We start from the raw sequence: 27,032 nt of genomic DNA on the forward strand, positions 1-27,032 counted from the left end.
GGAGTGGGCTGGGATCTGAGGCTATGAATGGACCTTAAGGGTAGCTGTTTTTGCTGACCACTGCACAGCCTGCGACATCGAGATTTACAACGGACAAAGATGGCACAATTTAGAATTGTTTATTTAAATGTGAAGGGGGTGAATTCTCCACAGAAGCCTAAAATTCTATTCCAAGAAGCCTATCGGATACAAGTGGCAATAGTCCTCGTCCAGAGACCCACTTGAGGAAGCGCTTCAAGAGTCTAATGATGTCAGCACAGTATCCCAAGATATTTTTTGCTGCAAGTACAGGCCAGGAGAAATATGCTGGTGTGGGTTTTTGTTTTCCAAAACATTCCAATGTGAAATTAACTCTGTTTTTCGAGATCATGGGGGCAGATATATTATAATGAACCTTTCAGTTGGAAAAGATAACTAAAACTGTACTATAGTTAACTGGTATGCCCCTAACAAAGACCAGGGGGTATTCTTTGATCCTCTATCTGAATCCTTATTAACTAGGTTGAAGGGGGGTTGATTACGGGTGGAGATTTTAATTTCTCACAGAACCCAAAACTAGATTGTTCTTCAGGGAAACAAACTGTGCCCAATTTAGTACAACCAAGTTTAAAAACTTGACTGACCACTGGAATTTACTAGATGTGTGGCAATTTCAACACCCCATGGGCAGGGATTATTCTTTCTATTCTCAAACCCATGCATCACACTCATGAATTGATGTTCTTTTGATGGGAAATTTTTTTTCGCAGTAATTAGTGCAGAAATAGATATTACCTGGTCTGTTCATATATGGTTAGATTTTCAAATTGGAGTCCGAGAAAGGGGGAACAGACTGAGGTCTTAATGACAGTCTATTGGAATTGGCAATCTGGGACAATCTTTCCTTTAATGACGTGGAAGGAATTTCCCCAATGGTCCTATGGGACTGTTTAAAGGCGGTTAGAGGTAGACTGATTGCGAGAGTGTCAAGAAAAAAAGAGAAAAAGGAGCAATGCAGACTCTCCTTACTCAAAGAAATCGCTGAACTAGAAGCATTGCTTAAAAAATTCTCTATCACTGAAGATCTATAAGAAGTTATTGGCCACTCGTTAGACTTTGCATTCCCTGGAATTAGAAGATATTGCCCACCAATTAGACTTTTCTAGTCAAATGTTTTTTGAGTTTGAGAATAAAGCCAGTAAGCTATTAGCCAGGCACCTTAAGACTCAGTTTTCACAGCCCCAGGTTGTGAAAATTAAGGCTCAATCTGGGGTACCTCTTTTCTCTAATGTGGATATAAGGAATTGTTTTAGACAGTTCTATAAGCATTTGTATAGCTCTGAAATCTTGATTGATAATAGTTCCATTAACACCTATTTAGCAGAAGTAGAATTGCCAAAGCTTTCGTCAGAACAACAGACTTAGTTGGACAAGGAGATAGAGCCAGTTAAGATGTTTCAAGTGATAAAAAGTCTAAAAGTGGGAAAATCCCATAGTCTAGATGGCTTTTCTGCAAAGTTTTATAAATGTTTAGTCTCCAGTTTAGTATTTAAGATCAGAGGGACATCTTTCCCAAGATGCTAACACAGCAGGGGTAACTGTGATTGCTAAACCAGGGAGGGACCTGTAATTATGATGGCTGATGTGCATGGAGCAGGAGAGAGACCTTGGGGTGATAGTGTCTAACGCCCTGAAGTCTGCGAAACAATGTGACAAGGCGATAGCTAAAGCCAGAAGAATGCTAGGCTGCATATAGAGAGGAATATCGAGTAAGAAAAGGGAAGTGATTATCCCCTTGTACAGGTCCTTGGTGAGGCCTCACCTGCAGTACTGTGCTCAGTTCTGGAGACCGTATCTCCAAAGGGACAGAGACAGGATGGAGGCGGTCCAGAGAAGGGCGACCAAAAAGGTGGATGGCCTTTATCGAATGACTTAGGAGAGATTGAATAATCTAAATATGTATACCCTGGAGGAAAGGAGGAGCAGGAGTGATATGATACAGACATTCAGATACTAGAAAAGGTTTTAATGATCGAAAGTCAACGACAAACCTTTTCCGTTGGAAAAAAAAAATCAGCAGAACCAGGGGGTCACAATTTAAAACTCCAGGGAGGAAGACTCAGAACCAATGTCAGGAAATATTTCTTCACGGAGAGGGTGGTGGATGCCTGGAATGCCCTTCTGGAGGAAGTGTGACGACCAAAACTGTGAAGGATTTCAAAGGGGCGTGGGATAAACACTGTGGATCCATTATTTATTATTTATTTTATTTAAATTCTTTTAATATACCGATGCTCAAGACCAGGTCTTATCGTACCGGTTTACAGTGTAACTGGGGGAAATCAATTAACAACTATACAGAAGGTAAAGTTACATTAAACAGGGAGCAAGAACAAGGGAGTTGGAAGACAGGAAAGATATATAAACGAACACAACTGGAGAGTATTAAAAAAACAGTTAAATAAAACAAAAGAGTAGCGAGTCATATAAAGGTAGCTGAGATCGGCTGTAGATATATCATAGGCAATTATTAACATATTATTTCCTGAGGAAGCAGGGATCAAGGGGAGGTAAGCATGGGGGGGTGAAGGGAGGGTAGAGGGTAGGAAGGTGAGAGTCAATGTTAGTTGATCGAGGTTCCTTCAGCGGTAAGCTTGTGCAAACAGCCAGGTTTTCAGTTTCTTTCTGAAGGTGAGATGGGATTGTTCCTGGCGTATATCTGGTGGAAGCGAATTCCAATGTAGCGGGCCCGCTGTCGAAAGTGCTCGCTTATGGATGGAGTTGTGGACCGAGGATTTGTTGGGGGGGGGCCTGGAGAGAACCTTTGTAGGCAGATCTGATCGGCCTTGCTGAAGTATGTAATTCAAGAGGGATGGCTAGTTGGAGTGTGGTTTGCTGGAAGACAGATTTGTGGATGATGGTGAGTGTCTTGAAGATAATTCTATATTGTTAAGGTAGCCAGTGTAGGATTTTTAGGATTGGTGTGATATGGTCCTTACGACGTGTGTTTGTAAGGATCCTGGCCGCTGCGTTTTGCAGCATCTGTAGGGGTTTAGTAGAAGAGGCGGGGAGACCGAGTAGTAGTGCGTTGCAATAGTCAATCTTTGAAAACAGGATGGCTTGAAGGACTGAACGGAAATCCTGGAAGTGTAGAAGTGGTCTTAGCTGCTTCAGGACCTGTAGCTTAAAGAAGCATTCTTTAGTTGTTGTGTTAATGAACTTTTTGAAGTTTAATCTATAGTCTAGGGTGGCTCCAAGGTCTCTAACCTGGCTTGCTAGTGGAGTAGTTGCGTTGTTGGCGAAGGGGTTGTTATCGCTGGGGGAGATAACCATGAGTTCTGTTTTGGATGTATTAAGGACCAGGTTGAGACTCGAGAGAAGGAGGTTGATGGAGTGTAAGCAGCTGTTCCAAAAATTTAGAGTAGTGGAGATGTGGTCCGAGATGGGGATTAGGATCTGCACATCGTCCGCATATATAAAATGGGTGAGGTTGAGGCTATTGAGCAGCTGGCATAAAGGGAGTAGATAGATATTAAACAGGGTAGAGGATAGAGAAGAACCCTGTGGTACTCCTTGGGATTCTTTGTCATTTATTTTAACTTTGTAGTGCCTGTTGTTCAGAAAGGATTTGAACCATAGCAGTGCAGAGCCAGATCCATAAAACCTAGAGGTTGGGAATGAAGAGAAGAGGCATTGGGGGTGGCTTGCGGGATTGAAGGCTACAACCTGGTGATTAATACTCTTATTCAATAAATGTTTACACGGTTAATGCGACTCCAACATTGCTCTATGCTTCAATGGCAAGAGGAAATGTGGAAAAAAGGATTTGCATTCAGGCAACAACCAACAAGGCTACACAGTCTGGGTAAACAAATAAGTGTGGGAGTAGCATATCCAGTGTTGATCTCTGCTTCAATGGCAGGGGGAATGAAGAAAAGATGATTTATATTCAGACAACAACCAACAAGGACTGAATTGTACAGTCTGGGTAAACAAATAAGCGTGGGAGTAGCTTGCTTATTGCGGCGGTTACTACCCCATATCAATTAAACCGGATACTTCACTTTGAATGCATATCCAGCACAACTCACTGTTTCAACGGCAGGGGGGATTGAAGAAATAGGATTTACATTCAGACCACAACCAACACGGACTGAATTGCACAGTCTGATTAAACAAATAAACGTGGGAGTAGCTTGCTTGTTGAGGCGGTTACTACCCTAAACCATTCAAGCCTGATACTTCGCTTTGAATGCATATCCAACATGGCTCTCTGCTTCAGAGGCAGGAGAGGAATGAGGAAAAGAGGATTTACATCCAGACAACATCTAACAAGGCATTGATCTGCACAGTATGAGTATACAAACATAGGGGTAACTTCTTGTTACGAAATTTACTACCCTCAAACATTAAGCCTTATACTTCACTTTGATGCAGCTCCAACACTGCTCTCTGCATCAATGGCTGGGGTGGAAGGAAATTGGAATAAAAAAGTTACCAATAAGGGCCCTGAACTCAGCGGTCGGGGTAACAGAAAGGTATGGGAAAATAAGTGTGAGAGCTTGCTGGGCAGACTGGATGGGCCTGTTGGTCTTCTTCTGCCGTCATTTCTATGTTTCTATCATCCGATTTCCCTTATCAACACTGATTTGAAAATATTAGCTAAAGTCTTAGCAGACAGCTTCAACAATGTGATCAACTCTTTAATCCATACTGATCAGGCAGGTTTTATCCAAGGCAGCATGATCGCAGATAATGTTCGAAAATTGCATGATTTAATTTGGTGGGTGCAGAGACAGAACTCCTGACAATGCTCCTTTCAATTGATGCTGAGAAGGCTTTCGATATGGTGCATTGGTCCTTTCTCTTTAAATATTAGGGAAAATGCAGTTTGGGAGCCAAATTTTGAATTGGATTTGTAAACTATTTTACAATCCTTTGGCAAGTGTTAAAGTGAATGGGAGCTATTCAGGAAGCTTTAGAGTGCACACGTCAGGGTTGCCCATTGTCTCCTCTCTTTTTTGCAATCTTCCTCGAACCATTTGCAACCAGGATTCGCTCGGGTGCCAATATACCTGGGATTTCAGTGGGGAATGAGAACTATAAGATGCCCATGTTTGCAGATGACATATTTATGCTTACAGACCCAAGGGGAGTCACAACTGAAATGACTAAATTTAGTAGTGTGTTAGGATTTAAAGTCAATGAGAAAAAGTCAGAAATTCTAGATATATCTTTACCGAGAAAGCAGAGTTACTTACCTGTAACAGGTGTTCTCACAGGACAGCAGGATGTTAGTTGTCACATATGGGTGACATCATCAGGATGGAGCCCAATCACGGAACACTTTTGTCAAAGTTTCTAGAACTTTGACTGGCACCTACTGGGCATGCCCAGCAATGCACTGACCCTGCATCCAGCAGGGGTCCCCCTTCAGTCTCGTGTTATAGTAAAAGTACGTGCGAAAAATAAAATAAGAAAATGTAAACGAACCCAACTCTGCGGGGTGGTGGGCGCGTTTCGTGAGGACTAACATCCTGCTGTCCTGTGAGAACACCTGTTACATATGGGTGAGTACCGAGCTGAGGATGCCCAAGCAAAGCACCAAATGCACCCAAAGACGTGCAAACCGGCACAACAACAGGGGTGGAAATTTGGTTAGGAGGGCATCCTTAACCCTAAATGGGTCAGTGGAAGGATGTTGGGAAGTTAAACTGAAAACAAGTTGCGTAGAATGAATTGGCCAAAGATGGAATCCTGTGTGCCAGCCTTATCTAAGCAATAATGGGCTGTGAAAGTATGAAGAGAACTCCAGATAGCAGCCTTACAAATATCAGCAAGCAGCACCGAACGGAGGTGTGCTACCGATGTCACCATGGCCCTGACCGAGTGAGCGTTACACTGTCTTATAGCGGAATGCCTGCTTGCTGGTAGCAAAAAGAAATGCATTCCGCCAACCAGGAGGATAGGGTTTGCTTTCCCACAGGATTTCCCAATTTGATGGTAGCAAAAGAAAAACAATTGAGTGGATTTCCTGTGGGCGGACGTGCAGTCCAAATAGAAGGCTAAAGCATGTTTACAGCCCAAGGAATGCAAAGCCTGTTCTCCTGGGTTTGAATGGGGCCTGGGAAAAAAGGTAGGTAGGATAATAGCTTGGTTAAAGCAAATGTTGCTTACCTGATGTAACAGGTGTTCTCACAGGACAGCAGGATGTTAGTCCTCACAAATGGGTGACATCGAGGATGGAGCCCACCACGGAAAACTTCTGTCAAAGTTTAAAACAGAACTTTGACTGGCCCCTACTGGGCATGCCCAGCAAGGCACTGACCCTGCAGCCAGCAGGGGTCTCCCTTCAGTCTGATGTTCAAAGCTACAGGCAGTGCCTAGAAAGTAAAAACAAAACAAACCCAACACCGCGGGGTGGTGGGCGGGTTTCGTGAGGACTAACATCCTGCTGTCCTGTGAGAACACCTGTTACATCAGGTAAGCAACATTTGCTTTCTCACAGGACAAGCAGGATGGTTGTCCTCACAAATGGGTGAGTACCGAGCTGAGGATGTCCTGACTTGCACCAAATGCACCCAACGACGTGCAACAGGCACTACAACTGGGGTGGAATTTGGTAAAGGGCATCCGCACCCTACTGGGAAGGTGGAAGGGTGTTGGTACATCACGTTGGAAAAAGGTTACGCAAGACAGATTGGCCGAAGATGGAGTCCTGTCTTCCAGCTTTGTCCAAACAATAGTGGGCTGCAAAGGTATGGAGAGAACTCCAGGTTGCAGCCCTGCAGATGTCAGGAAGCGGCACCGATCGAAGGTGTGCCACTGACGTCGCCATGGCCCTCACAGAGTGTGCTTTCACACGGTCTTGAAAGGGAATGCCAGCTTGCTGATAGCAAAAAGAAATGCAGTCCGCCAACCAGGAGGAAAGAGCCTGCTTACCCACAGGATGTCCTAACTTGTTAGGATGAAAAGAGACAAATAATTGAGTGCTCTTCCTGTGAGCAACTGTACGGTCTAGATAAAAAGCTAGAGCTCGTTTGCAGTCTAGGGTATGCAGAGTCTGTTCCCCGGAGTTGGAGTGGGGCCTGGGAAAAAAGATAGGTAGTATGATGGATTGATTAATATGAAACTCAGAAACTACCTTAGGTAAAAATTTAGGGTGAGTGCGGAGTACCGCCCGGTCCTGCAGGAGCTTAGTGTAAGGCGGATAGGTAACTAGGGCCTGCAATTCACTAACCCTGCGAGCTGAAGTGATAGCCAAGAGGAATAACACTTTCCATGTGAGATACTTTAACTCACAGGAGTGCAGAGGTTCGAAAGGAGGTTTCATTAGACGACCAAGAACCAGGTTAAGGTCCCAAGATGGGGCCGGAGGACGTAAGGGTGGCTTCAGATGGAGCAAGCCTTTAAGAAAACGGGTTACTAGGGGTTGTACTGAAATAGGGACACCCTGTACACCTTTATGGAAGGCGGCTACCGCACTGACATGCATTCTGATAGAAGAGGTTTTAAGACCTGATTCAGAGAGATGCCATAAATAGTCCAAGAATTTGGAGATTGGACAGGAAAGGGGATCAAGGGACTGAGAAGTGCACCATGATGTGTACCTTTTCCATTTGTATGAGTAAGACTTTCTTGTGGAAGGCTTTCGTGAAGCTATCAGGACCCGAGAAACGGAATCTGAAAGGTTGAAAGGCTGAAGGACTAACCTTTCAACATCCATGCCGTCAGGGACAAGGCTTGGTGGTTGGGATGGAGGAGGCATCCGTCGTTTTGAGTGAGCAGATGCAGGTCCTTTCCCAGAGGAATGTGCCTGCGGATGGAGAGATCCTGGAGTATTGGAAACCATACTTAGCGTGGCCAGTAGGGTGCTATCAGGATCATGGTTCCCCCGTCGTGGCGTAGCTTCACGAGAGTCTTTGACACAAGAGGAAGTGGAGGGAATGCATAGAGCAGACCGGTTGTCCACTTGAGGGAGAATGCATCCCTCGGCCGAGAGTGCTGGCTCCGAATGAGAGAGCAGTAATCGTCCACTTTGTGGTTCTGAGGGGACGCAAAGAGGTCTATGCGGGGAGAACCCCACTTGTGAAACAGAGAGGTCGTTACCAGAGGATCGAGTGACCACTCGTGTGGTTGGAAGACACGGCTCAGCTGGTCTGCCAATACATTGTCTACTCCCGGCAGGTAAGTGGCCCTGAGGTACATGGAGTGGGAGAGGGCTTCCGCCCAGATCTGCGCAGCTTCCTGACACAGAAGGAAGGAGCCTGTGCCTCCCTGCTTGTTTATGTACCACATGGCCACTTGGTTGTCCGTCTGGATTAAGATTATCTGATGAAAGAGATGATCTTTGAAAGTGCGGAGCGCATAGCGGATTGCTCGAAGTTTCCAGGAAATTGATCTGGTGTTCGGCTTCCTCTTTGGACCATAACCCTTGGGTTTGAAAGTCGTCCACATGGGCTCCCCAACCGATGTGAGAAGCGTCGGTGGTTAGGATTACTTGCGGTTCCGGTGGAAGAAAGGGTAAGCCCTGAAGGAGGTTGACCTGAGTCGTCCACCAGGTTAAGGATAGGCGCAGCGCTTGTGTGACTGTGACTATGGAGGACAGAGGCTGAAAAGCTTGAATCCATTGGTGTCGTAGAGTCCATTGTGTTACTCTCATGGCTAGTCGGGTCATGGGAGTGACTTGAACCGAGGATGCCATGTGCCCTAGGAGAATGAGGAACTGGCGAGCCGTGGCAGTGTTCTGAGACTGGAGCTGGCGAGCCAGGGACATTAGGGTGTGGACCCTCTGAAGAGGAAGGTAAGCCTTTGCCTGTAAGGTGTCCAAGTCTGCCCCAATGAAGGATAAGGTTTGAGACGGGACTAAGCAAGATTTCTCGTAATTGACGAGAAACCCTAAGGAAAGGAGTGTTTGAATTGTCAATTTTAGGGAGGATTGAGCTATCTGCTGGGTGGAGGCCCTGATTAGCCAATCGTCCAGGTATGGGTAGACGTGGACACCTTCCTTCCTTAGGAATGCTGCTACCACTACGAGACATTTGGTAAAGACTCGTGGGGCAGAAGCTAGACCGAAAGGTAGGACACGGTATTGATAATGGTCGTGGCCTACTAGAAACCGCAGATATTTGCGATGGGATTGTGTGATCGCAATGTGGGTATAAGCGTCCTTGAGGTCGAGAGAGCACAGCCAATCCCCTCTTTGTAGCAGAGGGAGCAGCGCGCCTAGGGTTACCATTTTGAACTTCTCTTTTTGAAGGTATTTGTTGAGGGCTCGAAGGTCCAAAATGGGACGTAGTCCCCCTGATTTCTTTGGTATTAGGAAGTATCTGGAATAGAATCCCGTGCCTCGTTGAGAGGGAGGAACGGGTTCTATAGCATTTGATTGCAGAAGAAGGGATACTTCCTGTTGTAATTGAGCCAAATGGGTGGATAGACTCCACGCTTGAAGAGGCGGGGAGTCTGCCGGAAGAGATATGAAGTTGAGGTGGTAACCCTGTGCGATAATTGTTAGCACCCACTGATCTGAGGTGATCTGCAACCAAGGTTGTAAAAAATGGTACAGTCGACCTCCTACAGGGATGTCCGGAAGAGGGGTTTGGCATGTGTTCCCTACAGGGGAGTCAAAGGCCAGCCGCAGGCCCAGGAGGAGGGGCTACAGTAGGCCTTTGTTTCCTAGGCTGACGCGGCTGAGGCCTAGTAGAGGATCGAGCTGGACGAGGCCTGGCCGATGGAGGATAATAACGGCGTGGTCGAAAGAATGACTTCTTAGAGTCTTTCTTTTGCGGTTGCTTGGAGGTCAGCTCAGGTGGGACAGAGGAGAGTTGTTTCAACGTCTCATGGTGGTCTTTCAACTCCGCCACAATCTGCTGAATTTGCTCTCCAAACAAATTATCGCCTAAGCAGGGTAAATCAGCAAGACGATCCTGAACCTCTGGGCGAAGGTTGGATGATTTTAACCAAGCCCAACGTCTGGCTGAGATGGCTGTGGCTGAAACTTTTGTGGAAGCATCGAATATGTCGTAGGCAGTCCTAATCTCGTGCTTCCCTGCCTCAAATCCCTTGTGAAGAAGGGCTTGAAGCTGCGGTTGGTATTGGTCTGGTAACGTGTCAGCATAGTCTTGCATCTGCTTAAGGATGGCTCTGTTGTACTGAGTCATATAAAGTTGATATGAAGCTATGCGTGAAATCAACATAGCTCCATGATAGACTTTCCGTCCAACACTATCTAGGAACTTGTTGTCCCTGGTAGGCGGGGTAGAAGAGTGTGGTTTAAGACGCTTGGCCTTCTTCTGCGCGGACTCAACCACAACAGAGCGATGATCCAGTTGAGGTTTTTGGAAACCTGGTGCTGACTGGACAAGGTAGGTGGAGTCAGCTTTTTTGTTAACTGGGGACACTGATGAAGGAGATTCCCAGTTTTTCTTGAGCAGATCCAAAAACACCTGGTGTATAGGGATGGAAGCGATGATTTTTGGAGCATCCAGAAATTGAAGGAGTTCCATCATCTGGTGTCTGTCATCAGCTTCAGATTGTAGTTGAAAAGGTACAACTTCTGACATCTCTTTCACAAAATTAATGAAAGATAGATCCTCAGGAGGAGATCTTTTTCTACTCTCTGTAGGAGATGGAGGCGAAGGCAAATCCATGTCAGAAGATGTATCATCATCATCACCCCAGGTATCGTAGGGATCAAGTGGGGTTTGTAACCCTGATGGACCTGGCTGAGGCTCTAAAGGCATCGATGGAAACCGAGGTGGAATCGGTGCCGTAGGTGGAACCAGAAATGGCATCGATGGCTTCGGTGCTGTCGATGGAATCGGTGCCTGGCATGGAATGGATGGAACCAAAGGATATATCGGTGGAGATATACCAGAAGGCACCGATGGAACCACCCCGGAAGGAGGAATCCGGAACGGTGTTTCTCCTGCCGATTGAAAATCCAGTCGGAGACGGTGGTGTTGTCGATGGCACTGGAATCACCGATGGAAGGGCCGTCATGAGCGTCTCCATGCGGCTCAGTAGCGGTGCTAGCGCTTGTATCAACGGCTCGGTGGTCGGTTCCCTCCTCGGTGGCGAAGCCGGTGCCGGTGTCGGTGCCGGGGGCGGCACTGGAACCGGTGCCGGAGACGGTGCCGATGGAGGTTGCAATTTCTTCATCGCTTTCTCGATGGCCTCCTGGACCAGCCGGTCCAGTTCTGCCCGGAGACCAGGGGTAACCATACCCGGCTCGACGGGAGAGGGAGGCTGAGGCAGGGCCGGAGGGACCACCGTAACCGGCGGGATCACGGCCCCCGCACCCCGGGAGGGTGAGGGTTCCTCGATGCCTGCGAACGAGACGTGGAGGGGTGTCCGGTCTGTTCGCGGCTTCTTTGTCGGTGGCTCGGCTTTGAGCAGAGGTCGATGGCTGTGGATCCTCGACAGGCCGAGATTTGTGCCGTCGATAGCGGTGCTTTTCCTTCCGATCCCCTCGCCCATCCGGGGAAGGGACGGGAGTCGACGGCCGAGAAGCGATCGATGGCGGACGGTCACCGGAGGGTTGACGATGATGGTACAACTTCGACGGTGCCGGTTCCGATGACGTCGATGCTATCGATGGCGTTGGGGTGGGTGCATGGAAGAGGAGCCCCATCTTCTCCATCCTGGCTTTGCGACCCTTGGGTGTCATTAAGGCACATGTGGTGCAAGTCAGGACATCATGCTCACTACCCAAACACATCACACAAACCCTGTGGGGGTCTGTGATGGACATAGTCCGGGTACAATCCGGACAACGGCGGAACCCCGTTGCCATGGCCTGAAGCCAAAATTTAGGCTGGGGATCGGTAAGTGCCAACAGGCCTCAAGGGCCAAATTCGACGGTAGTCGATGGAAAAAGGCAAAAAAACTTACCGGGTTCCGTAAGATGACTAAAAATTTGTCGAAGGGAGAACCCTGAGGGGCAAATTTTCTTAGGAAATTAATTTCCAAATTCCTGTCAGGAACGTGGTTAGAGAGCTCCTTTCACCGCGTGGCAACTGCTGCGCGGAAAAAAAAAGACTGAAGGGAGACCCCTGCTGGCTGCAGGGTCAGTGCCTTGCTGGGCATGCCCAGTAGGGGCCAGTCAAAGTTCTGTTTAAACTTTGACAGAAGTTTTCCGTGGTGGGCTCCATCCTCGATGTCACCCATTTGTGAGGACAACCATCCTGCTTGTCCTGTGAGAATATGAAATTCTGACACTACCTTCAGCAAGAATTTAAGGTGAGTATGGAGCCCTACACTGTCATGCAGAATTTTAGTGTAAGGCGAGTAGGTAACTAATGCCTGTAATTCACTAACTCTGCGAGTGGACGTGATAGCAAGTAGAAAAACTACCTTCCAAGTGAGATAGCGGAGATCACAGGAGTGGAGAGGCTCAAACGGAGGTTTCATGAGCCGTCCCAAAATCACATTAAGGTCCCAAGCAGGGGCAGGAGGGCACAGTGGAGGTTTTAAATGGAGCAAGCCTCTCATGAAACGTGATACTAAGGGTTGCGTTGAAATGGAGACATTTCCTATACCCTTATGGTATGCAGACACTGCACTAACATGCACCCTGATAGAGGAAGTTTTTAGGCCTAACTCTGACAGATGCCAGAGGTAGTCCAGGAAACTTGCAGTGGAACAAGTGACGGGGTCTATGGACATGGAAGTACACCAGACCATAAACCTCTTCCACTCAGAGCGATAAGACCTTTTCGTTGAAGGCTTTCGTGAAGCCACAAGGACTTGGGATACCAACTCTGAAAGGTTAAAAGGGTGGAGTATTAACCTTTCAACATCCAGGCCATCAGAGACAGAGCTTGGAGGTTGGGGTGACGCAGATACCCTTCGTTCTGAGTGATTAGAAAGGGATTATTCCCTACAGGAATGTGTCGTCATATTGATAAGTCCTGGAAGATTGGAAACCAAACCTGGCGTGGCCAGTGGGGAGCTATCAGAATCATTAACCCCTTGTCCTGCCGGAGCTTCACAAGCGTCTTTGAAATGAGAGGAAGTGGAGGGTACGCATAAAGGAGACCGCTGGCCCAGAAGAGGGCGAAGGCATCTCTTGGTTGCGAGTGGTGACTGCGAATGAGAGAGCAGAAGTTGTCTACTTTGTGGTTGCGGACAGACACAAAGAGGTCTATTCGAGGGGTAACCCCAAAGTTGGAATATCGTGTCCGCAACTGTGGGATTGAGAAACCACTCGTGCGGATGGAAAGTGCGACTCAGCTTGTCTGCCAACACATTGTCCACTCCCGGCAAGTAGGTTGCTTTGAGGCACATCGAGCGGGAAAGGGCCCATGCCCATATCTGTGCAGCTTCCTGACACAGGAGGTAGGAGCCCGTTCCCCCTTGTTTGTTGATGTACCACATCGCAACCTGATTGTTGGTTTGAATCAGGGTGGCTTTGTTTGATAGGCAATCCTGAAAGGCCTTGAGGGCATACCTGATCGCCCATAGATCCAGGAAATTTTATCTGGTGTTTGGCTTCCTCTGGAGACCAGGTTCCCTACATGTGCACCCCACCTGAGGTTGGATGCGTCTGTTAAGATAATTTGAGGATCTGGAGCCTGAAATGGAAGGCCTTGAATGAGATTGGAGTGGTGCACCCACCAAGCTAGTGACAGATGGAGCTGTTTGGTAACCTGGATAATGCTGGACATTGGCTGAGAAGCTTGAATCCACTGGCATTTTAAGGTCCACTGCATTACTCTCATGGCTAGGCGAGCTACTGGAGTGACATGCACCGAGGACGCCATGTGACCCAACAGTATGAGGAAGTGACGAGCAGTTGAAGATACTCGAGACTGCAGTTGATGCGCCAGAGATGTTATGGTGAAAGCGCGATCCTGGGGGAGGAAGGCTTTCACCTGTATAGTGTTTAGGTCGGCCCCTATAAAGGATAGGGTTTGGAATGGAACTATCTTGGATTTTGGATAGTTGATTAGAAACCCTAAGGAGATCAGGGTGCTGATAGTGAGACGCAGGGAGGTTAACGCACCCTGCTGAGTCGGAGCCCTTTATCAACCAATCGTCGAGATAAGGGTAGACATGTACACCCAGATTCTTGAGGAAGGCTGCGATCACCACCATGCACTTGGTGAATACTTGTGGAGCGGACGCGAGGCCAAATGGTAGTACACGGTACTGGAAATGACGAGGGCTGACCAGGAATTGCAAGTACTTGCGATGAGATGGAGTAATTGAGACGTGTGTGTAAGCATCTTGGAGATCTAAAGAGCATAGCCAATCTCCTCTTTGTAGAAGAGGAATTAGAGAGCCCAAGGTTACCATTTTGAATTTTTCTCTCTGCAAAACTTTGTTTAGTGCGCGGAGGTCCAGTATCGGGCGTACGCCACCTGACATTTTTGGTATTAGAAAATACCGGGAATAAAACCCCTTCCCCTGCTGGGGGAGGGGCACTGGTTCTATTGCTTGGGATTTGAGGAGGGATGAGACCTCCTGTTCGAGCAAGGGAGAGTGGTCGGATGTTCTCCATGTCAGCCGAGGTGGAGAGTCCGCTGGAACAGTCAGGAAATTTAGGTTGTAACCCTGAGTGACTACTGCAAGTACCCACTGGTCTGTGGTGACTTGATGCCAAGCGCTGTTGAAGTGGCAGAGCCGACTATTGACCGGTATGGATGGAAGAGGAGGTTGGCTTACACTCTCTAGGAAAGAGTCAAAACCCTGACGCTGGTCCAGGCTGAGAAGCTGGCTCAGACTTTTGAGGCAGAGTCTGCCTGGATTGACCTTGCTGGATGCAGGGTCAGTGCATTGCTGGGCATGTCCAGTAGGTGCCAGTCAAAGTTCTAGAAACTTTGACAAAAGTGTTCCTTGATTGGGCTCCATCCTGATGATGTCACCCATATGTGAGGACTACCATCCTATTTGTCCTGTGAGAAAGCACATCGCATTATTAAAAAGTAATTTTACTTTCAAATGGGCTAAATCAAGGATAAATTACCTTTGGATTTACATAGGGAAGGTTAATGCAACTCCATACCAACTGAATTATCTTTCCTTGTTGGAAGCTGTTGGAAAGGACCTGGATATATGAGATAGTTATGACCTGTCCTGGTTTACCAGAATTGCTTCCTTTAAAATGAATATTCTTCTCTGATTCTGCTCTTTATTTTATACACTGCCAATTCATGTCTCCAGTTAACTACTTAAACGATAGCAAAAGTGTATTTTTAGAGTTTCCAGAGCATAAGGTACCAACTGAGAACCAGAGGTGGGTTAGGTGTCCCAAATCTTAGCTGGTATTATGCAACAGCTCAGTTGAAGGATATCATTGATTGGCATCAACAGCAAGAGAAGAGGCACTGGGTGGTTTTGGAACAGTTCTTTATTGGGATGATGCCACTGTGGGTGCTACCTTGGCAGCCTAGGTGAACATTGAGACCTATTACAGATTGCTCTCCTTGTACGTTAAATACGCTTCGAGTTTGGAAACAATGGCGATTTCAATTAGTAGGCAACATAAAAATTTTTTTTTTTACCTCTTCCTGCTGTATAATCAGGAATTTCCTCCAAGTTTTGAATGGGGCCAGACAGGCAGACCAAGACATATAGGTTTATATAGATTGTAGCAAATTTGGGACAGAGGAGGACCTATGCCGTTTGATTGTTTTTGTGATAGATATGATAGGTCCCCACAAGGCAACTGGGACTACAGTTGGGGAAAACACTTTTTGAGAATTTCTGCGCCCATGTAGATAAAGTGAAAGGGTGCAGCTTTAAAATATATGCATTGTTAAATCAGGAAATGGCCTCTAAGCTAAAACATTTTCTAGCATGGGGAGGTGACCTTGGCATTACTTTTTCGGATTCTGAGTGGGATCTGGCCTTTATGAATATAGGTAAAGGAATTATTTCAGCCCACCTACTTGAAAAAGGGTATAAAGTGTTAAGATGGTACTTGATGCCAGTCAGAATCCATAAATGTTTTCCTGCTTGCACAGATTTCTGCTGGTGGGAGTGTGGGGAAAAAGGCTCCTTTTTCCACATATGGGGAGCTGTCCCATAATTGCCCGCTTTTGGAAAGATCTGTTTATACTGATCAGAGCAATCTTGGGTTCAAAAGAGGTTTGGATAAGTTCTTGGAGGAGAAGTCCATTAACTACTATTAATCAAGTTTACTTAGGGAATAGCCACTACTATTAATTGCATCAGTAGCATGGGATCTTCTTGGTGTTTGGGTACTTGCCAGGTTCTTGTGGCCTGATTTGGCCTCTGTTGGAAACAGGATGCTGGGCTTGATGGACCCTTGTCTGACCCAGCATGACAATTTCTTATGTTTTTATGTTCTTATTGATGGGGTCAGAGATGGGTGCCTTGTTGACTCCATAATGATTGATGGGCCCTTGTCACTGGGTCCCACATCTGCTTCTGTTGGAGTCTATGGACCCCACCTCACCCTTGTACTTGAAATGATGAAGGGTGCTGGCAGTATACCAATAGCTACTAGTCCTTATCAGGAGTTACACCTGACTAATCTGGTTTTTCTGATTTTCTGTCTAATGATCTGAAGTCGGCGAAACAATGCGACAAGGCGATAGCTAAAGCCAGAAGAATGTTGGGCTGCATAGAGAGAGGAATATCGAGTAAGAAAAGGGAAGTGATTATTCCCTTGTACAGGTCCTTGGTGAGGCCTCACCTGGAGTACTGTGTTCAGTTCTGGAGACCGTATCTTCAAAAAGACAAAGACAAGATGGAGGCGGTACAGAGAAGGGCGACCGGGAAGGTGGAGGATCTTCATCGGATGACGTACGAGGAGAGATTGAAGAATCTAAATATGTACACCCTGGAGGAAAGGAGGAGCAGAGGTGATATGATACAGACTTTCAGATACTTGAAAGGTGTTAATGATCAAAAGACAACGACAAACCTTTTCCATAGGAAAAAAATCAGCAGAACCAGGGGTCACGATTTGAAGCTCCAGGGAGGAAGATTCAGAACCAATGTCAGGAAGTATTTCTTCACGGAGAGGGTGGTGGATGCCTGGAATGCCCTTCCGGAGGATGTGGTGAAGACCAGAACTGTGAAGGACTTCAAAGGGGCGTGGGATAAACACTGTGGATCCATAAAGTCAAGATGCTACCAATGAAGAGTGGGTGACTCGCCAGAATGATGGCTACTGCCTAGAGTCAATACCCTTATTAAATAAACATACACATGCTTACTGTGACTCCAACATCGCTCTAAGCTTCAACAACAAGAGGAAATGTGGAAAAAAGGATTTGCACTCACAAAGAGGGGAGTAGCTGGCTTGTTACGGCGGTTACTACCCCAAATCAAAAAAGCCTGATACTTCACTTTCAATGCATATACAGCATAGTTCTCTGATTCAACGACAGGGGAGAAGAAAAACTGATACTTCACACATCCAGCAGAGCTCTCTGCTTCAACGGCAGGGGAGAAGAAAAGAGGGTTCGCACTCACAAAGCGGGGAGTAGCTGGCTTGTTACGGTGGTTACTACCCCAAACCAAATGTGCCTGATACTTCACTTTCGATGCACATCCAGCATGGCTCTCTGCTTCAACAGCATGGGAGAAGACTGATACTTCACGCATATCCAGCATAGCTCCCTGCTTCAACGGCAGGGGAGAAGAAAAACAACCAATAAGGGCTGTATAACATAGTCTGGGTAAAACATATAAGCATGGGTGTAGCTTGCTTATTGCGGCGGCTACTACCCCTAACGAATCAAGCTAGATATTTCACTTGGATGCAGCTCCATCACTGCTCTCTACATTAAAGGTGGGGGTGGAAGGGAAATAGAACCAAGAGTTAAGAGAAACAGATAAGTATGAGAGAAAAAAATGTGTGAAGCTTGCTGGGCAGACTGGATGGGCCATTTGGTCTTCTTCTGCCGTCATTTCTATGTTTCTATGAAAGTCTTTTTAATATTCTTCTCAAGACCTACTCCTTCAGGCTTTAGATACAAGGAAAGGCAAACCAAATATCCTGGCCTATCTTGTCCTACGTTTACGGCCACCAACTCGTAAACCTTCAGTACCATGGGATATCAACAGTTTTGGAACAGCTCATGCTACCACCCTTCGAACCGTTGGACACTTGTCATCCCAGGTACCTTTCCTGGAAGGTGCTCTTCTTAGTCACCCTCACCTCTGCAAGGCGCATCTTAGTGGAACGCAGGATTTGGTGAGAGGTAACGGTAGTGGGGTCACTTGGCAATAGTGATCATAACGTGATCAAATCTGAACTAACGAGTGGAAGGGGGACAATAAGTAAACCTACAGTTCTAACACAATTTTCAAAAGGGAAACTGATAAAATGAGGACAATAGTTAGAAAAAAATTAAAGTTGCAGCTGCAAAGGTTAAAAGTGTACATAGGCATGGACACTGTTTAAAAATACCATCTTAGAAGCTCAGTCTAGATGTATTTCACACATTAAGAAAGGTGAAAGGAAGGCAAAACTATTACCGGCATGGTTAAAAGATGAGGTGAAAGAGGGTAATTTAACCTAAAAAACATCCTTCAAAAATTGGAAGAAGGATCCATCTGAAGTAAATAGGATAAAGCATAAGCATTGTCAAGTTAAGTGTAAAACATTGATAAGACAGGCTAAGAGAGAATTTGACATGAATTTAGCCATAGAGACAAAAACTCATAATAAAAACATATCCGAAGCAGGAAACCTGCAAGGGAGTCAGTTGCACAGTTAGATGACCAAGGGGTCAAAGGGGCTCTTAGGGAAGATAATGCCATTGCATAATGATTAAATGAATTCTTTGCTTCTGTGTTTACTAATGAGGATGTTGGGGAGATACCTGTTCTGGAGATGGTTTTCAAGGGTGATGAGTCAGATGAACTGAACCAAATCACTGTGAACCTGGAAGATGTAATAGGCCAGATTGACTAACTAGCAAATCACCTGGACCGGTTGGTATGCACCCCAGGGTTTTGAAGGAAATAAAAAATGAAATTTCAAATCTATTAGTCAAAATTTGTAATCTATCATTAAAATCATCCATTGTACCTGAAGACTCAAGGGTGTCCAATGTAACCCTAATATTTAAAAAGGGCTTCAGAAATAATCCGGAAAACTATAAAACGGTCAGCCTGACTTCAGTGCTGGGAAAAGTAGTGGAAATTATTCTCTAAAGATCAAAATCACAAAGCATATAAAAAGACTTGGTTTAATAGAACAAAGTCAGCATGGATTTACCTAAGGGACATCTTGCCTCACAAATCTGCTTCATTTTTTTGAAGGGGTTAATAAACATGTAGATAAAGGTAAACCAGTAGATGCAGTGTATTTGGATTTTCAGAAGGTGTTTGACAAAGTCCCTCATGAGAGGCTTCTAAGAAAAGTAAAAAGTCATGGGATAGGAAGCAATGTCCTTTCGTGCATTACCAACTGGTTAAAAGACAGGAAACAGAGTAAGATTAAATGGTCAATTTTCACAGTGGAAGAAGGTAAACAGTGGAGTGCCTCAGGGATCTGTACTTGGACCGGTGTTTTTCAATATATTTATAAATTATCTGGAAAAGAATACAAGTGAGGTTATCAAATTTGCAGATGATACAAAGTTATTCAGAGTAGTTAAATCACATGCGGATTGTGATAAATTGCAGGAGGACCTTGTGAGACTAGAAGATTGGGCATCCAAATGGCAGATGAAATTTAATGTTGGCAAGTGCAAGGTGATGCATATAGGGAAAAAGAACCCTTGCTGTAGTTACGCAATGTTAAGTTCCATATTAGGAGCTACCACCCAGGAAAAAGATCTAGGCGTTATAGTGGATAATACATTGAAATCTACGGTTCATTGAGCTGCTGCAATCAAAAAAGCAAACAGAATGTTAGGCATTATTAGGAAGGAAATGGTGAATAAAATGTCTTAATGCCTCTGTATTGCTGCATGATGAGACCGCACCTTAAGTACATATACAATTCTGGTTGCCGCATCTCACTGGAGAAGGTACAGAAAAGGATGACAAAAATGATAAAGAGGATGGAATGGCTCCTCTATGAGGAAAGGCTAAAGAGGTTAGGGCTGTTCAGCTTGGAGAAGAGATGGCTGAGGGAGGACATCATAGAGGTCTACAAAATCATGAGAGGTCTAGAATGGGTAAATGTAAATCGGTTATTTACACTTTTGGCTAATAGAAGAACTAGGGGGCACTCCATGAAGTTAGCATGTGGCACATTTAAAATTAATCGGAGAAAATTCCTTTTCACTTAATGCACAATTAAGCTATGGAATTTGTTGCCAGAGGATATGGTTAGAGCAGTTAGTGTAGTTGGGTTTAAAAAAGGTTTGGATAAGTTCTTGGAGAAGAAGTCCATTAACTGCTATTAATCAAGCTAAATTAGGGAATAACCACTGCTATTAGTAGCATGGGATCTACTTAATGTTTTGGATACTTGCCAGGTACTTGTAACCTGGATTGGCCACTGTTGGAAACAGGTTGCTGGACTTTTTTTTTTTAAATGTTTACAGGCAATCACCGATAGGGAAATGTATGTCCACCATCTGCTGGAGGCGGATAATACTAGCGGGCTGATGTAGGGGCAGAGCTATGTATATCCGTGATGTCAGCTTTTGCTCCATCTCCATCTGCTGGTAGAGATGCATAACCCACTTGTGGGGAATTGGCTTGCCTGAGTGCAGAGGAATCCAGTCTTAAAAATTAGCCCTTTTTATATCTGTAAAATGGGACTGCAACAGTTTGCTCCATAGGCTTACACCTAAAGCTTTACAATGTATAAGAAATGTCCACTTGCTAGTCCTGGGGGAATTCTGCACTACTGCCCCCTGCGTAGAAAATGGCAGAGGAGACCCTGGCATGCCACGGAATGCGCGAAGATGAAGGCCCCGGTGCGCCATTCGTGGCAAAGATGAAGGCCCCCCGTGTACCATGGGATGTGCTCTGCCCACGGCGATGATGAAGACCCTCGTGTGCTCCACTCGCGGCGAAGATGAAGGCCCCGGTGAGAGTGAATGTGTGTGTGTGAGGAGAGGGAGAGGGGTGTGAAAAAGGGGAGGGGGGTGTGAGAGAGGAGAGGGGAGGGTGAGAGAGAGAGCAGGGGGGCTGAGAGAGCATGGGAGGTGAGGGGGGGATGCTTGTGTGTGGATGCCAGAGAGAGGGAGCCTATATGAGGAGATTGTGAAGGAGTGTGTATGTGTGTGACAGATTGGGAGCTCGTGTATATGAAAAAGGGATCGTGTGTATGTGAGGGTGCTAGCCTGTGTGAAGGGATTGTGTATGTATGAGACAGAGCCTGTGTGAAGGGGTGCATGAGAGAGAGACATAGGTAGCCTGTGTGAGGATGTATGTGTGAGAGAGAACGGGAGCTTGTGTGGGTGTGTATGCAAGAAAGAGGGACCCTGTATGAGGGGATGTGTGTGTGCGAGAGAGTGAGGGAGCCTGTATGAGAGTGTGTGTATGTGTACTAGAGAACGGGAGCACGTGTGTGAAAGAAAGAGGGACAGAGGGAGCCTGTGTGAGGGGCAGTACTGAGAACGGGGTCAAACTCTGGGACTGGCGATAGAGTGAAAGGGGTTGAGCCTAAGAGAGGAGGGGAGAGATACTGGCAGGTGAGGAGCTGGGGCCTGAGAGGGCAAAGTGGCCAGGGGAGTAGGGAGAGCAAGTGGAAGGGACACACTTACAGTGAATTTCTAGGGAAATTCTGCTCAAAATATTAAAATGTAATTACTTAAAGTCAGTCATATAAATTGTTATTTTGACCAATATAAAGTTTGCAGAATTTAACATTTTTTTGTGTAGAATTCCCCCAGGAGTAACTTGCATGTATATATGTAACTGCATTCCTACAGGGACATTTTGGAGTCAAGTTCCCACAGTACCAAGTCAAAAAAAACACAAATGGAGTGATATTTAAAACATATGACATTTACAAAATCAATTTTCTAAGATAACTGATTATAGTTTTCATTAACTTAAAAGCTCTGTGGTTCCCACCTTCTTCTGAAATTGCATTAGTCCTTTCTAAGTATGCTTTTTCACATGGCAGTAAGTACTGTTCAGAGCCTTAGCTAATAACCGCATGATGGAAATAAGTATCTAGGAAAGTTGTAGATTGTGAAATTACAGATTTCACTGGGAAGTCTGTAAAGATGAATGGTTAAAATTAACTCAATGATGGTTGGTATCACCTGGACTGTTGTCTCTTGCTGTCATCTGCATAAGAAGAGCCATCTGCTTGCGCTCAGATAAAGGATAACCAAACAGGATGCTGACTGGTGTGGACTTCTTATTTCCTGCTTCCTTTTTCATCTTCTTCTTCTCTGGGCCTTCTCTCTCTGGAAAGATTGCATTGTAAGGTTCTGAATAATACTCAGGAATCATAAAGAGAACTAATGGGTATTTATTTGCATAGTGCAAGTATATCAGTCAAAAAACGTTACAGACTTCTGAAAAATGAATTCCATTCACTTATTTCACTTGTACAAAAAAAGTTCTGAAACAAGTGCAGACAAAACCTTTCCAGGGCACTTGCAAACATTTGACCTGTTTGAAAGATCAGCCCAGCTATTTACAGCAGTGCTGAATGTTTTGGAGGTCAGAGAATTTCAGGAAGCATAGAATATAGGATTAAATAATAAAATGGTAATGGCTGTGAGGCAAGCTGTTGTCTAATGGTTGAACAAAGTTTACCACACCCATAAAACATATGGAATTTAGGTGGAGTTATTATCTCACACACACATAGCCTCTCTTCACTTATCAGAATTAGCGTCTCTGTCAAATGAAAGATATCTACAGAGAACCACTATAAATTACCCTTTTCAGCAAAGATAGCAAATTGCAAAATAGCCACATTCATTTAATAAACCAGGTTACAAGAAATTGTTGAAAATAAATTTGCAAACACAAAATGTTAAATAACTCAAGAGTGTCAAACTTATTAGTACAAACTTGCTGTTTTTCTCTCTTCCTACATGAAACCTTCAGAAATTTATACAAAAGCTTCCAAGATACAAGAAATGTCCACTTGAAATAAAAAAAAAAAAAAAAAAAAAAAAAAAAAAGACTACCCTCTTTCTCCCAACACATCAAGCAATGCATTTGCCTTTTGTGTAGACAATTGCACAACTGGATATATGGCTTTCCAAATTATTTGGCATTTTCTTAATTGAACCATGGTGTCAATAAATACAACTCACTCTAAAAGAAAGCTCTCTGCATTTTGCATATTTTCAAAATTATACAGTTAGCAGTAATACTCACCCTTTAATATTTAAAAAATGTACTACTGAGTCATTTTTAATTATTTAAGCTGTTCCAGGCTATTCCACAGAATTCCTGGAAAAAACTCCATTTGGAATAGTAGTGGGTGTGTGATATCATTTGCAATTCATATGAACCAGTCAGTAGTAGTGACCAAAATACTATTTCCTTAAATCATCTTTTTCATTGCAATTTTTATCAATGAAGTTCTCATTAAAGGAACTGGATTAGCATTACTAGAAACTGAAGTCCTCTGTGCATTCATAGGACAAGCACAATAGGCAATGCACACTGCTAGGCTAACATACTGAGACACACACAACTGTGATGGTGGATTTATAGTGATGTATTTGAAGACTATATAGCTACATGATCAAAGAAATGGGTTTATCCAGTCTGTTTTATTCCATTAAATTGATAAAGATGTAAGTTTTCGTTCCTTAGGTATATTTAAATTCACATACACATCATTAGGGTAACTCAGCTGAAAATACCAACTCATTTCACAAACACACTGAACAACTTTCAGATGGCAATCACTTCAACCATTACCTGAGCCATAACTGAAATGCTAGACTACAGGTGAAAAGTTCAGAATCCCTGTGCCAAACTAATAAATGCTAATTTTCGCTGACAGAGATGCTCCTATAGGTTCAGGAAAACTGTGATAGAACCACTTAAGGATCTCAAATGATTTATCAGTAAAAATGTATAGGGCAATTTTCAATTTGACTATGGCGCTTGCAAGCTACAAATTCATTTTCATCTGGCCAAGCGGGGCCTGCGAATGCATATGCATGTGAGGAGTCTGCAGGTGCAATGCCCCACTGAGAAGTACACATAGAAAGTTAAAAAAATAAACTCTCACTTGCATAATTTTCCAGAATGATCCTGGGGTGCTTTCCTGACCCTGTGACTTTTCCCCACAGGGAAAAGTCTGTTTCCTCTAAACTGAAAGAGGAGAGGAATGTCAATTTTTGGAAGGTTTGTTTTACCCACAGAAAACCTTGTTTAAAATTAAATACATGCACACATTACAACTTACCTTGCACGTGTGAAATACTACAAGGTACACAGAGGAAACACCTTTCTTTAATAAAAAAAAATAGCTTTCATGGAGCAGTTGATGCTGGGAATACTGCAGAGACAATATGCAAAGTCTCTACGTGGAGGCAGTTTCCACCATCACACAGTGACATCTTGTGGCCAGACTTGTGGCATGTGTACTGGGTTCCTGATGAAGCCACTGGCTGTGGACCCTGGCTAAGGATTATTGCCACAATGGATAGGCTAGTAAAGGGAAAGAAGGCATTTTTACAAAACGGGGAACCCTCCAGTTAGTTGTGAGTGAAGGCTCATGGTGTCATTGCCCAGTGAAGGAACATTCCATCTGAACTGGAAGCCCAAAAGCAGCAAAAGAAAAGACTGTGTATGTTGAAATTTTTGTGAGCTGGAGTGGATAGTACGGCATATAATTTTAAAAAATAAAATAGAAGCACTTGTGACCTACCGTGGACTCTTCTTTTTACATCTTAAAGACTAAGCATTTCTATCATATTTTCTTAAGAAATATAAAAGCCTTAGCATACAAAATGAAAGCTACAATATACAGAAATTTGTTCTAACCAAAAATAATACAGTAGCAGAGGGAAGTGGGGTGTGTATGTACTTGAGTAACAGGTTTTAGATTTCAAATTTCTCTTTCCAAAAAAACTGGAATCAATCCCCATAGGGAGATGCATGTCCACCATCTGCTGGAGATGGAGAATACTGGCAGGCTGGGGTCACTGCAGGCATATATATATACTGTGACATCAGCTTGCTTTGTCTCCATCTGCTGTCAGGGGAGCATAAACCCATTGGGTCCTGAGTCCATCTGTCTACATGCTAGGAAACAGTCACTGAAAAAAGGCAAAGCAATCAGGATATTGTGGCAATCTGAAGGCTGGTGTGGAAGCAAATGGAAATCGTGCTGCAAGGATGCATCACTATTTAGGAATTTTTCTGTAAAACATACTTTTTGAAAAAAAGGTAGATGAAAGGCTTAATGGAGTTTATTAACTGCAAATGAAAAATAATACATTGTATGTTAGCAGCATCACTAGGCTAGCAGCAGTATCTGTGGCCCATTTTACCTGAAAATGTTCTGTAAGGAGGAAGTAATCTTTCTCCCCAGTTTTCACTTGTGTGTCCTGGATCTGAATCTATAGGACAGAAGAGATGGGAAGAAGGAAAAGAGAAAGAGAAGGAAGTAAAGTATACAGAATAGTTAACAGGGCTAACAGAAGAGAAATCAGTTGAGAATCTGACAACACAAGTTAAGAAAGGCTGAAAGCTGAGATGAAGACTAAATGGTTTTGTAAACTTCTAAAATGATAGCTCTTGATCAAGAAAAACGGGTACACATTTATTTACCTGATAATTTAAATTTTCACCTTTTGTTGCCTTATAGCCTGAAAGTAAAATGCATTAAACCAGTGTTTGCTCCATGATTCCAAACATCCTACACCACAACTGCTGAGTGAAATATGTATTTCAGAATTCCTTAGAAAATAAAAATATGGAATAACTTGGTTTGATAACTATCCACCCACATTATACTTTTGTAGTTATTCTCAATACTGAAAGCATTCGTGTAACTAATCGCCTTCAAAAATACACATCGAGTGAATTGGCCACACCTGTGTTAAACTGTACCAGTTCACATGATGATAAATTAGCAAGTCTGCCTACCTGTAAAGCAGAGTTGCTTACCTGTAACAGGTGTTCTCCCAGGACAGCAGGATGCAGTCCTCACATATGGGTGACGTCACTGGATGGAGCCCTATCACGGAAAACTTTCTGTCAAAGTTTCTAGAACTTTTGACTGGCACACTGAGCATGCCCAGTATGCATGCTCAGTGAGTTACATCTTGGTGAGGTTCTCCCTTTAGTCTCGTTTGTAGCAAAAGGTGTGAGCAAAAAAATAAAATAATAAAATGTTTCGGACCCAACTCTGCGGGGTGGTGGGTGGGTTTCGTGAAGACTACATCCTGCTGTCCTGGGAGAACACCTGTTACAGGTAAGCAACTCTGCTTTCTCCCAGGACAAGCAGGATGGTAGTCCTCACATATGGGTGATTAGCAAGCTACAGACTGACTCATATTTAATTGGACCAACAGCACAGAACCTGTGCAACAAGCACAACAACTGGTGTGCTGTTGGGAAAAAAATGAGGCAGCCTGAAATCACAGCAGGTGGATGTGGAAGGAGTTGGGATTACACTGGAAATACATTTTTACAAGGCAGATTGGCCAAAGGTGGAGTGCTGACATCTTTCCTTGTCTAGATAGTAATGTGCTGCAAATATGTGGAGTGAGCTCCATGTTGCAGCTTTGCAGATTTCAGCAATTGGTACTGAACTGTAGTGTGCTACTGAAGTTACCATTGCTCTTACTGAGTGTCCTTTACTCGCCCCCGGAGAGGAAGACCTGCTTTGTCATAGCAGAATTCGATACAATCTGCTAGCCAGTTTGAGAGAGTCTGCCCACTGGATGTCCCAGTTTGGTTTTGTCAAAAGAGAGTTGGGTGGATTTCCTATGAACTGGAGTGCGGTCAAGGTAAAATCCAAGCGCCCGCTTACAGTCCAAGGTGTGCTAAATCTTTTCAACTTGGTGAGAATGAGGCCTTGGGAAAAAAGTGAGCAAGACTATAGACTGATTCAAGTGGAAGTCAGTAACCACCTTGGGAAGGAATGTAGGGTGAGTACGCAGGACCACTCGGTCATGTAGGAACCTTGATTAGGGTGAGTATGTGACAAGTGCTTGTAACTCACTAACCCT

At 44.6% G+C, this 27,032-nt stretch overlaps 1 protein-coding gene across 5 annotated transcripts in view; it reads right to left on the reverse strand.

The window, feature by feature from the left end:
- Positions 1–27,032, reverse strand: part of ANKRD12 (ankyrin repeat domain 12) — a 272,151-nt gene that overhangs the window by 139,886 nt on the left and 105,233 nt on the right. The window contains exons 1-3 of one of the 5 annotated variants that reach the window (XM_029591005.1): positions 25,347–25,399; positions 24,080–24,162; positions 22,137–22,283 (exon numbers count right to left, since the gene is read on the reverse strand). In XM_029591005.1, the coding sequence (XP_029446865.1) occupies positions 22,137–22,257 (121 nt within the window). In that variant the 5' untranslated portion in view covers positions 22,258–22,283; positions 24,080–24,162; positions 25,347–25,399. Of the gene's footprint in view, positions 1–22,136; positions 22,284–24,079; positions 24,163–25,346; positions 25,416–27,032 lie in introns of those variants that run through there. The other 4 variants (XM_029591003.1, XM_029591002.1, XM_029591006.1 and 1 more) reach the window with 4 other exon arrangements.

This window comes from Rhinatrema bivittatum, chromosome 2 (genome assembly GCF_901001135.1).
Source record: "Rhinatrema bivittatum chromosome 2, aRhiBiv1.1, whole genome shotgun sequence".
Lineage (NCBI taxonomy): Eukaryota > Metazoa > Chordata > Amphibia > Gymnophiona > Rhinatrematidae > Rhinatrema > Rhinatrema bivittatum.